The sequence below is a fragment of the Chiloscyllium plagiosum genome, unplaced genomic scaffold (assembly GCF_037043375.1).
Source record: "Chiloscyllium plagiosum isolate Xiang-an unplaced genomic scaffold, Cpla_swu_hap1 HiC_scaffold_28, whole genome shotgun sequence".
Classification (NCBI taxonomy): Eukaryota; Metazoa; Chordata; class Chondrichthyes; order Orectolobiformes; family Hemiscylliidae; genus Chiloscyllium; species Chiloscyllium plagiosum.
Window position 1 is genome coordinate 7,167,247 of NW_028270166.1, and position 13,403 is coordinate 7,180,649.

Consider the following 13,403-nt stretch of genomic DNA (forward strand, 5'->3'; position numbering starts at 1 on the left):
CCTCCTTAAATTAATTCAATCTTCCAGTATCCACCGCACTCCACGGAAGTGAATTCCACAGATTCATGACTGTTAGAGAGATGTAATTCCTTCTCATGCCTGTTGTGAGTCTGCCACTTCTTATCCTAAACCTATCTCGCCCTACATGAGGAAGCATCTCTCCATGTCCCCATTTGTCAATCCCCTTTAGCGTCGTATATCCCTCAATAGATCTCCTCTCATTCTTTTAAGTTCCAGACAGTATAGGCCTAAGCTGCTCTATCTCTGTTCATAAGACCAACCCCTCCTCTCTGGATTCAATTGAATGACCCTCCTCTGAACTGCCTCCAGTACAACTACATCCTTCCTCAAGTATGGAGACCAAAACCGTTCGCAATTCCTGTCACAGAAAAACCCCTAGGATCTGATAATTATAACTTCCATAGAAACAGGCTCTCTGTTATTAAATAAACAATTATATGCTCAAACCTTGATGGTGTTCTCAAGTCTAACCATTAACTGTGACACAAGAATTAATGGTTAACTATAATACATTTCATTTCTGTAGTGCCTTTCATGTAAAGATTGTTAAAAAAAAGTCCCAGTGTGCGTCAAGCATGTGATGTCAGAGGAAAAGGAAATCTCACAGAGATTGGAAGTTCAGGCAAAGAGACACCCCTTTAGAGTAACTTGAAACAGGAGAGAGCTGGAGACGTTTGGAGAGGGAATTCCAAAGAATCCATGCATGTTTATTTTAAACGGTCACTGTACGGCGAAAGCCAGTATCACCAGGTGACTCTCGGCAGTGAGTGCGGCAGGCAATTCAACTAAGTTAGGCATCTTATCTCAGAGGTCATCAAGGTCACTGGCAGGCCCTGGAGAGTAAACCTTGGTCAGACCACATTTGGATTCTGTTCATAGCACTGCTGTCCATATTATAAAGAAAGGACTGAGATGGGGATTGTAGAGATTGTGTGTGTGTGTGCATGCATGCGTGTGTGTTTGTGTGTGTGCGTGTGCGCGTGTGTGTGTGCATGTGCGCGTATGTGTATGTGTGTGTGTATGTGTGTGCGTCTGTGTATGCGTGTGTGGGTGCACGTGCATGTGTGTGTGTGTCTGTAGAGTATGAGATGTTAGCAGAATAGTTGATGATGTATAATGATGATCTCAGTGTCACATGGTCATCTGGAAGTTCTAGAAGAGGGGAAGAAGCTCCAACAGAGTCTAGGACAATGTGTGTGTACACCGGGCAATACATCGAGAGTGCTAAGGAAAGCCCTTTCTTGAACTCACAAAGCAGTATCAGGGAGATTAAAGTCACGTAGTCTCCTTACACAAGACTAAACCATGTAGACCATAAACACTGGCATAGAGTCATAGCACAGAAACAGACCTCTCGGTCCAACTCGTCCGTGATGACCAGATGTTCAGTATTAATCAAGTCCCATTTGCCAGGGTTTGGCCCATTCCTGATGAAGGGCTCCAGCCTGAAATATTGATTTTCCTTCTCCTCGGATGCTGCCTGACCTGCTGTGCTTTTCCAGCAGCACACTCTCAACTTTGGCCCATATCCCTCTGAACCCTTCCTTTTAATGTACCCATCCAGGTGCCTTTTAAATGTTGTAATTGTACCAGCCTTCACCACTTCCTTTGGCAGCTCATTCCATACACGCACCACTCTTTGAATGAAAAAGTTGCTCCTCAGGAACCTTTTAAATCTTTCCCCTCTCACCTTAAACCTATGCCCTCTTGTCTGTTTAACCTATCCATGCCCCTCATGATTTTATAAACCTCTATCAGGTCACCCCTCAGGGTCCAACACTCCAGGGAAACCAGGTGCAGTCTATTCAGCCTCTCCCTATAGCTCAAACCCTCCAACCCTGGCACCATCTTTTCTGAACCCTTTCAAGTTTAACAACATTTTTCCTATAGCAGAGAGACCAGAACTGAACGCAGTATTCCAAAAATGGCCCAAACAATGTCCTATATAGCTGTATCTTAACACCCAACTCCTATACTTGATGCACTGACCAATAAAGGCAAACAGACCAAATGCTTTTTCACTACCCTGTCTATCTGCAATTCCACTTTCAAGGAACTATGCACCTGCACCCTAGGGTCTCTATTGACCTGATGGGTCGAATGACCTTGTTGTGTTGTTAATTCTATGTAACTTTACAATACGTTGGAGAAGGTGCAAAGTAATATTCATAAGGATGGTAGCAGATCATATTCGGAGCAGTTGGACAGGCTGGGGACTATTTCTTAGAAAGACTGAGGGATGATGGAGGGAGTTAGTGGGATATAATGTTGTGGGCAAGACCAAACCTCATGGCCATCAATATAGGATATTGAAATCGAAACAAGAATTCAGAAGAAATGTCTTTACCCAAAGAGTAGTGAGAATGTGGAACTTGCTCCCAAGGAGAGAGATTGAGACAGATAGTGTTTGAGAGATAAATGATTGGAAGGATATGTTGACAGAGAGGGATGAAGTGGGTGGGGTTGAGGGACAGGCTTGTATGGAGCATGAACATCAGAATGCACCTGTTGGGGCAATGGTTTGTTTCTGTATTGTGTGTGAGGATGTGGTAGTGATCATGTCACTGGGCTAGGAGGTCAGAGGTTCCAGCTTGAGGGGACATGGGTTCAAATCTCACCACAGTAGCTGGTGGAATTTAAATTTAATTATTAAAATCTGGAATGAAGAGCTGGGAAGCATCAGCAACTGTTGCAAGAAAAGCATCTGGTCCACAATGCCCTTGGGGGAAGAGGATGATCAACAAATACTGACCTCACTAACATCACCCACACCCCGTACATGAATAAAGGAATAAAACATTCCGGGTAACTCTGGGTTTATATTGCTCATTTCTTCCCAACTGGTGGATTCACCCATCGAGGGTTTATCCCCTGGTCAAACCTCCCTCATCTTGAACTGATTAAAATGAAAGTCTGTCACCCCCCCCAAGCATGTGGTGAAATTCCCTTGGATTCTGTGCGGATAGTGTTTTAGTCAGAGTCTTTGCTTCCTCACCTCAGCTCTGTGTTCCGTTCCGTCTTCCTCTCTCCCACTCCAGGGGTGGTGTTCCATTACCGTGCTGCCAGCAACAGGTACTCCCTCACCTTTGAGGCTGCCTCACAGGCCTGTCTGGACAACTCAGCGAGGATCGCCAGTCCCCACGAACTATTGGCTGCTTTCCAGGACGGCTTCGACCACTGCGATGCTGGTTGGGTTTCTGATCAAACTGTCCGGTGAGCAATGAAAACTGCACACACTCACTCCTGACACACACACACTCCTCACAGACTCACTCCTCACATAGACACACACACTCACTCACTCCTCACACATTCACTCACTCACTCCTCACACATTCACTCAATCCTCACACACACTCACACACACACACTCACTCCTCACACACCCACTCACTCACTCACTCCTCACACACTCACTCAATCCTCACAATTATACACTCATACACTCACTCATTGATGCTCACACTCACTCACACACTCATTCATTCACTCACTTACTCATACACTCACTCACTGACACTCACACTCACACACACTCATTCACTCCTCACACACACTCACTCAGACAGACACATTCATAAAGTATAACAAACTAACAGAGACAGGTACACACAGACACACAGGAACACAAAATGACAGACACACACAGGTACATACAGACATAAAATAACACCCACCAAAACATACTGGAACAAAATCAGACAGAAACACATACACACAATAACACACCCATGAACATGTACTCAGATCTAAACACACATGGACACATACACATGGATACACACAGAAACACAGTCACAAGGACACAGACGTACAGTTATGTTTTACCTGCTGATTATAGTTGTCATACTGAGCTATACAGTATCAGAATAACAGCCTCTCAATATCAAAACAGCATGAAGACAACTCAGGATTTGCTAAAAGGACCATGTATTCTTTTCTATAAAACCCAGCATCTACTTCTGCCTCTCCATCTCCTCCTTGTTCCTGGTTTCTCACTGTGTGTCCCTGGGATTTACTCCGCAGGACAGTGCTGAGAATTCCTGTTGGCTCTCTGTGTAGAGGGTGTCAGATGACAGTGTGATAACTGGACTTAGATAGGGTCAAATAGTCAATAAAAGTTCAAGGTAGATAAGTTGAATGCATTTCAAATTTGACAGCACAGCAAAACTAAAATTCATCGCTGAATAAAATGAAGTTGGTGGATCTGACTGATGAAGTGTAGACTGTTTTTCCAGATTCCATCCACAATGTTTGAGTCACAGGAATTCACAAGCACATTAAACATTTCTGTCAGGACATCAGACAGAGCACATACATTTGTATAGTGCTGTTCTCAACCATCTGATGTTTCAAAGTACTATACAGCCAATGGAATTTTTTAAACTTGAAATCCAGTCCGAGAGTCATACAGTATGGAGACAGGCCCTTAGGTCGAACTAGTCCATGCCTGTCACTAAAAGAATCCCACAAAAACAATGTGAAAATGATGGAATAAGCTAATTTTGCCACAATGATAATTGAGGGGTAAATTGATGAGGGAGAATTCTCTTTGCTCTTTGTTGAATGAGTGCCCTGGAATCCTTTACATCTAACCAAGAGAGCGGATGGAGCCTCACTTTAAGGCCTTTACTGGAAGAGATTACCTCTGATAGTGCAGCAGTCCTCCAGTACTGCACTGGAGAGTCAGCATTGATCTCTGTGATCTAGCCCCAGACTGAGACCCTGGTGACTCAGAGGCGAGGGTGCTACCCACAGGAATTAGTAGAAGAAGTAGGCTGGTCAGTGTCTGAACCTGCTCTACCATTGGCTGGCTGCTCTGATTGTGATCAGCTCCACATTCCTGATTCTTCCCCAGACCCTCGTCAATCAAATATTTTCCTGATGCAGTCTTGAATAAATTCAATGACCCGGATTCCGTTGCTCTCTGAGGAAATGAATTCCACAGTGTAACAGCCTTCTGAGAGAAAAAAAATAGCTTCTCCTCATCTTCACGAAGCCCCAGTGTTCTGGATTTCTCTGGAATGGAAAGCATTCTCTATGTTCTCCAGGGAGAAGCTCTGTCTGCTCTCTTGGATGGATCTAAAGGACTTCACAGGATTGATTCTTCTCCCAACACTCACTTTCCTGCTCTATCCACATATCCCAAGATCCCTTTCATGTGTAAAATCTATCAGTCTTAGTTTTGGAAATAACTCAATGACTGAGCATGTACTGATCTCTGAGGTAGATCATTCCAAAGGTCTACATTGCTCTGTGAAAGGTTTTCTCCTTATCTCAGTCCCAAGCTGAGGTGGCAATGCCTCTGGCCAAGTAGTTGAGAGCCCCTGGCTACCGTTCTGGAGATGTGGGTTTGAACCCCACCATAGCGTATGATGAAATGACTGGAGTAACTGTTAGCTTCATGGCAATCATGTGACCCTTGGCAATAGCTGTTCAAAACCCTTCTGGTTCCATTTAGGGAAGGAAATCTGTCATCCTTACCTAGCCTGGCCTACACATGACTCCAGACCCACACCAATATGGCTGAATCTTAACTGCCCTCTGGGTGATTAGAGATGGTCAATAACTGTTGGTCCAGTCACTGACATACACATCCCATGTTTAAATAATAAATAAATAAATATGTGGCTGACTCTTTATCGTGAGATTTGTGATCCTTGGTTTAAAACCCTTCAACCAGGGGGAACAGAGTCTCTGAAGCTAATTTGTCAAGTGTCTTTCTCTACACATCCTGGATGACACAGTTTCTGATCAGATTCCCTACAGTGTGAAAACAGGCTGTTTGGCCCAACGAGTCCACACCGACCCTCCGAACAGTAACCCACCAGACCCATTTCCTTCTGACTAATGCACCTAACACTATGGGCAATTTAGCATGGCCAATTCACCTGACCTGCACATCTTTGGCATGTGGGAGGAAACTGGAGCACCCGGAGGGAACACACGCAGACACAGGGAGAATGTGCAAACTCCACACAGACAGGCACCCGAGGCTGGAATCGAACCTGGGACCCTGGTGCTGTGAGGCAGCAGTGCTAACCACTGAGCCACCATGCTGCCTGCTTTTTTTTTCTGAAATTGATTCACAGAATTTAATTAATCTAGTGGGTGGCACAATGGCTCAGGGTGCTCCGGTTTCCTCCCACAGTCCAAAGATGTGTAGGTCAGGTGAATTGGCCATGCTAAATTGCCCATAGTGTTAGGTGCATTAGTCAGAAGGATTACTGTTCGGAGGGTTGGTATGGACTGGTTGGGCCAAAGGGCCTGTTTCCAGACTTTAGGGAATCTAATCTAATGTACTAAGAACACTGAATCATGTCCCTTGCTGCACAAATCCTTGAGGTTGCAGTGACTGATTGTTAGGTTAGACTCCCTGATGTACCAGGTGGTCTTCAGACACTGGAGAGCAGATTCCTTCAGCAGTTGCCTCGCAGTGGCATGGTCCTGAGTTAGGTCAGGGTTTAAAGAAACGCGACTTGGGAAACAGCTCTTCCCAGACTGCCATTATTGTATCCAATTTTACTTCTGACATGGTGAAAAATCAGTCTTTTCGATGAAATACAAAACCAACTCAGGTGGATGTAAAACTGTCCGAAACTTATTTTGAAGAAAAACACAGAATCCCTATAGGGTGGAAGCAGACCGTTTGACCCATTGCGTCCACACCGACCCTCTGAAGAGCATCCCACCCAGATCTACCCTATCCCAGCACTTCCCATGGCTAACCCACACAGCCTGCACGTCCCTGGATACGATGGGCAATTTCCCATGGCCAATACGCCTAACCTGTACATTTTTGGACTGCGAGAGGAAGCCAGAGCATATGGTGGAAACCCACGCAGACATAGTAAGAATGTGCAAACTCCACAGACAGTCGCCCGAGGCTGTAATTGAACCTGGGTCCCTGGCGCTGTGAGGTAGCAGTGCTGCCCCTGGGAAGTTGTATTTATGAACCACATTAAGAATCCCCATTATCTGCAGGATGAGATTGCATTGGAGAGGGTGCAAAGGAGATTTACCAGGATGCTGCGGGCTGAAGAATTTCAGTTATGAAGAGAGGTTGAACAGACTGGTGTTGTTTTCCATAGAGCAGAGGAAAGAAACTGAGAGGGGACATAGAGTCATAGAGACATAAGCACGGAATCAGACCCTTCGGTTCAACATGTCCATGCTGATCAGATATCCTAACGTAATCTAGTCCCTTTACCAGCACTTGGCCCATATCCCTCTAACCCTTCCTATTCATATACCCATCCAGATGCTTTTTAAATGTTGTAATTGTACCAGCCTCCACCACTTCCTCTGGCAGCTCATTCCATACACGCACCACCCTCTGCATGAAAAAGTTGCCCCTTCTGTTCCTTTTCAAATCTTTACCCTCTCACCCTGAACCTATGCCCTCTAGTTTTGGACCCTTGTCAATTTACCCTATTCATGCCCCTCATGATTTTATAAACCTTTCTAAGGTCATCCCTCAGCCTCCGACTCTCCAGGGAAAACAGCTCCAGCTTATCCAGCCTCTCCCTGTAGTTCCCACATGTTTGAGGTGTATAACATTATGAGGGGCATAGACTGGGTAGATAGGAAGGAACACTCCCCTTGATGGAGGGATCAGTGACCCTGAGACATAGATTCAAGGTAAGGAGCAGAAGGTTTAGAGGAGATGTGAGGGAAATATTCCTTCACCCAGAGGGTAGTGGACGTCTGGAACTCACTGCCTGTAAGGGTCATAGAGGTAGAAATGCTCAGAACATTTAAGAAGTATTTAGATGTACAGTTGCAATGCTGTATGGTGTGAGAGCTGGAAAATGGGATTAGAATAGTTAGCTGATTGTTTTTAATCAGTACAGACTTAATGAGCTGAAGGGCCTTTTTTAAGCTGTGCATCCCTGTGACTCTAGAGTAAAGTCACCGTAGTCGAATCAGACCCTGGAGCTGCTCCCTCATGAGAGAGAGAGAGAGACAGACAGACATCTGATGGTCACCACGCTCCACTGTGCAGTGGCACGGTGGCTCAGTGGTTCTCACTACTGCCTCACATCACCAGGGACCTGGGTTCGATTCTAGCCTCGGGTGACTATCTGTGTGGAGTTTGCGCATTCTCCTTGTATCTGCGTGGGTTTCCTCTGGGTGCTCCAGTTTCCTCCCACAGTCCCAAAGATATGCAGGTTAGATAAATTGGCCATGCTAAATTGCCCATAGTGTTCAGGGATGTGTGAGTTAGATGCATTAGTCAGTCGAAATATAGAGTATTAGGGTAGGAATGGGTCTGGGTGGGTTAATTCTTCAAAGGGTCAGTGTGGACTTGTTGGGCTGAATGGCCTTTTCTGCACTGAAGGGATTCTATGATGATACCTCAGGTGAGGGGAGGCGTTGAGTAGGAGAATCCTTTATGGCAACCTTAGTCAGTGCAGGAGTTGAACCCGTACTATTAGCATCACTCTATATTGCAAATGAACTGTCCAGAACCAAACCAACTACCACCAAATACAGCTAACGTAACCATTTATCTCTTTGCTCTATATTCCAGAGAGAAAAAAACAGTAATACTTGGAAATGAGCATACTGGTCAAACTGGAGCACTGTCCTGAGGTGAACAAGACAGCTCCTGCCAGTATGCGTCTTTCGCAGGTTTTACTGGGAGCTTGCTTTGTGTCAGTCAGCTGTTCTTAAAATAGTGGTCACTCTTCAGAAAAATAATTAACCGGCTGCGATGCATTTTGGGATGTCCTGAGACAGTGAGAGGTATTGGGGGTGGAATGGTGGCTCAGTGGTTAGCACTGATGCCTCACAGCACCAGGGATCCCGGTTCGATTCTAGCATCGGGGGGACTGTCTGTGTGGAGTTTGCACATTCTCCCCATGTCTGCGTGGGTTTCCTCCGGGTGCTCCGATTTCCTCCCACAGTCCAAAGATGTGCAGATTAGGTGAATTGGCCATGCTAAATTGCCCATAGTGTTCATGGATGTGTAGGCTAGGTGCATTAGTCAGGGGTAAATATAGAGGAATGGGTCAGGGTGGGTTACTCTTCGGAGGGTCAGTATGGACCCTTGGGCTGAAGGGATTCTATGAACTTTTATCAATGCAAACTCCTTTCTCATGTGGATACTGAGAGGAGGCTAATGCAGAGAACGTGAAACGCCAATAATCCTGCCTTTTGGCTTGTGACAACAGCTCAGTGTGCCCAGCTCAATGCATTGTCTTCCAAAACACTGGCATGGAAAATTCACCACTGAGTGCCAGGTTCATATTGAGTTGCATGGGTAATGGGATGCAGTGGGCATTGGGTGAGGTGGCATTGTCAGATAATCCTGGCAATGTGGGGCTGGACTTGCTCACATTGTTATTGAGGGATGTTTGAGGCCAGATAGAACTGAGAGCAGATGATGGTTATATGTTAATTGAGGGTAATTGAACTTGTTTGGGCACGTATATATCTATACATAAGGAATGAGTAATCAGTGTTGTTGGAGTTGATGGTTAGTGTGTTGGAATAAAACCAGGAAGAAACACAAACTAGGCCAGGTCTCAGTGCAGCCAGCATTTTAACCTCTGGTGTTAAATTCTGCATGACTTGTAGATAGAGGCTGTGTCTTTTGCCAGGCTGTGCACCCCCTCACCAGCCCACAAAACCCCCCAGGAGATACAGTGAAATAAATATTCAGCACAGACATTAGCACTTCTTCCCTTCAGGGACTGTGTTGGAGCAATACTTCTTAGAGATCAGTTATAAATTCCAATTAAAATATAAACTTTGCTCACCTTCCTATTTAATGAAACTAATTAACAGGACAATGCAACAATTTACTCCCAATAAAAATACACAATGTTAGAAATTGCCTCCCCACAATGCTGCTTATTTCCATCATGGTTTCAATTTTTAATCTTCTTTTGAACTCTCTGTTCTACAGTGAATTAGTTTTATTTAGTTCCCCATTCTGCTGCACTCCTGCTGTTTGGTTTCTGCTTCTCCCTCTCTCATCTTCAGCACTGACTCACTGTAATTAATCCCAAACTGGACTTCACAATAACTCAGGCCGTTGGCTGGGTTTTGCCACATCAAACCTTGCAGAACAGAAGCTTTCTTCACTCTTGATGTCCCTGCATCGTTAAAGAGAGAGATGAAGCAGGCACCAATTAATCTTCACTGAGTTGACTGTGGTTCTCCTCGGCTGATATCCAATTTGGATCCTATTGGCTCAGCAAACAATACTTTCATTGAGTCTTACTGTGAGGCAACAAGGAATTGTTGGCTGGACTCAGATCTGTCAGTGTCAACTCATGACCATGTTCCTCTTTCCCTTTCAAGAGAACAGAAGCCGTTAGAAGGCAAAAGAAAGGAAGGCAAATCCTGGCAGTGCCACGAGGAAGGGTATTGGGCACTGACTGAATGTCTTTTCCAACTGAAAAGTCAATGTACAATGGTCTGAATCACCTCTCTCTGTGCAGTGTCACTCTCAGTAGTCAGTGGACAGTGTTTAAAATAGGGAGCAGGAGGTTTAGGAAGGATTTGAGGAAAAGTCTTTTCCACTCAGAGGTTTGTGGATCTCTCAAACTCATGTCCTAAAAGGGTGGTAGAGGCAGGAATCCTCAAGAAATTTAAGATTTATTTAGATGAGCACTTGAAACACCACAGCACACAAAACCAAATGTTGGAAAATGGATTAGGTTAGTTCGATGTAGGCCAGACCACATAAGGAGGCAAAATCCTTAACTCTACAGAACATGAATGAATCTGATGGATTTCTAAAATAATAATTGATACTGTCATAATTAGTGAGACTAGATTTATATTCAATCATTTTTAATTAGTTTAGTTTAAATTCCAGAAGCTGCAGTAATGGGGTTTGAACCTCTCCCCGTCAAACCTGGACCTCTGGATTATTAAACAAAAAGAAGAAGGTTCTGAAGAAGGGTCACTGGACCTGAAAAGTTAACTCTGCTTTCTCTCCACAGAAGCTGCAAGACACGCTGAGTTTTCCCAGCAATTTTTGATTTTGCTTCTGGATTGTTAGTCTAATGATACTACCACAATGCCTCCACTTCCCCACCCAGGCTTATCTTTTCTTCATTGGCGAGTGTTTCATTTTTGTATTTCATTCTCCACCTCCCGACAAGACAATTAACAACAACAATGTTTCTAAAACACCTTCAGTGAAATGTCCTAAGGTATGATCGGATATAATTCAAAACCAAGTCACTTAAGGAGGCATTGGGTCAGGTGAGAAAGAGCTTGCTTTGAGTAGACAGCTTTTAGGAATTATAGGAAAGGATAATGGGGAATCTGATAGGTTTACAACAGGAATTCCTCAAACTCATAGCCTCATGAAAATGCAGCCACCAAGTGGTGAAGCAAATAAAATAGGAATGCTCCCTAAAGACAACATAGCTCTGAGGGGGCATCGTTGAATCCCAACAGTGTGGAAGGAGGCCATTTGGCCCATCCACATTAACCGTCCTAAGAGTGTTGCGCCCAGACCCACCACCTCACCCTATCCCTGTAGTGTGCAGGCTAATTGCGAGCCTGCACACTACGGGAAATTTAGCATGGCTAATCCACCTGGACTGTGGAAGGAAACCCAAGCAGACACAGCGAGAAAGTGCAAACTCCACAATGGAATTGCTAAAGGAATGCAATATAACAGAAAGGAAGTGTTGTTACAACTGGACAAGGCATTGGTGAGATCCCAACTGGAATATTGTGTGCAGTTTGGTCCTCTTACTTGAGGAAGGATGTAATTGTGTTGGAGACAGTTCTGAGATGGTTCATTCGATTAATTCCAGAAATGAAAATCATGTCTTATGAGGAAAGGTTGAGCAGTTTAAGCCTATACTTGCTAGAGTTTAAGAGGACAAGAGGAGATCTAATTGAGGTATATTAAGGATTTGCCCCTCCCCTGAGCTGCTGTGATCCTCAGGTTAAACCACCTGCAGCTGTCTCTATCTAAGAGAGAGCATAGAATCTCTACAATGTGGATGCAGGCCCATTCAGTCCACACCAAACCTCCAAAGAGCATCCTACCCAGACCTACCCTCCCACCCCACCCCCTGTAACCCCGCATATCCCATGACTAATCCATCTAGCCTGCACATCCCTGGGTACTATGGGTAATTGAGCATGGCCAATCCACCCTAACCTACACATCTTTGTACTGTGGGAGGAAACTGGAGTGCCTGGAGGGGACCATGCAGACACGGGGAGAATGTGCAAACTCCACCCAGACAGTCACCCAAGGGGGTCCCTGGCGCTGTGAGGCAGCAGTGCTAACCACTGAGCCACCGTGCCGCCCAGTGGTCTAGTAAGACTATGGCTTTATTAGATGCTAAATGAAATTGACAAAGTAGATGTAGAGCGATGTTTCCTCTTGGAACAATTCATAAATGAATATGCAACACACTTAGATCATTCATTAAAATGAACTTTCCTCCATCACTACTCCTTTTTGTTTTTTTAATGGAATGGAGGCATCACTGGCTAAGCCAATATTTATTATCCAGAGGGCAATACAGAATCAATTGTATTGTTGTGGATCTGGAGTTACATGCAGGTCAGACTGAATAAAGAGGACAGATTTCCTTCCCTCAAGGACATAGAGTCATAGAGTCCTACAGCACCAAGACAGTCCCTTTGGCCCAAACTGGTCCATGCCGACCAAAATGGCCATCCACGCTCACCCCATTTCCCTGCACTTAGCCCATATCCTTCTAATCCTTTCCTATCCATGTATTTGTCCAAATGCCTTTTAAATGTTGTTAATCTACCTGCCTCAACCACTTCTGCTGGCAGCTCACTCCATATGCCTACTGCCCTCTGTTTAAAAATGTTGCCTCTCAGGTTCCCTTTAATTCTTTCTCCTCTCACCCTAAACTGATGCACTCTAGCCCTCAATTCCCCAACCCTGGGAAAATACCGTGTGCATTCACCCTATCTGTGCCTCTCATGATTTTATACACTTCTTTAAGATACTCCCTCAGTCTCCTACGCTCTAAAGAAAAGGTCCTAGCTTGTTCAACTGCTCCATAGAACTCAGATCGTTGAGTCCTTGCAACATCCTTGTAGATTTCTTCAGCGCTCTTTCCAGTTTAATAACATCCTTCCTGTAGTAAGGTGACCAAAACTGAACACAATATCCCAAATGCAGCCTCACCAATGTCCTGTACAATTGCAACATAGCTTCCCAACTTCCATACTCAGTGTTCTGACTGATGAAGGCCAGTGTGCCAAAAGCCTTCTTCACTGCCATGTCTACCTGGGACTCCACTTTCAGAGAACCATGTACCTGGATTCCAAGGTCCTTCTGTTCGACTACAGCCGTTAAGGCCCTACCATTCACCATGAAATTCCTACCTTGATCTGATGCAAGACCTCACAATTATCTA

The 13,403-nt window shown here is 44.8% G+C and overlaps 1 protein-coding gene across 1 annotated transcript in view; it reads left to right on the forward strand.

The window, feature by feature from the left end:
• Positions 1–13,403, forward strand: part of ncanb (neurocan b) — a 264,974-nt gene that overhangs the window by 74,951 nt on the left and 176,620 nt on the right. The window contains exon 4 of the mRNA XM_043721435.2: positions 3,060–3,234. Coding sequence (XP_043577370.2) covers positions 3,060–3,234 — 175 coding nt within the window. The remainder of the gene's footprint in view (positions 1–3,059; positions 3,235–13,403) is intronic.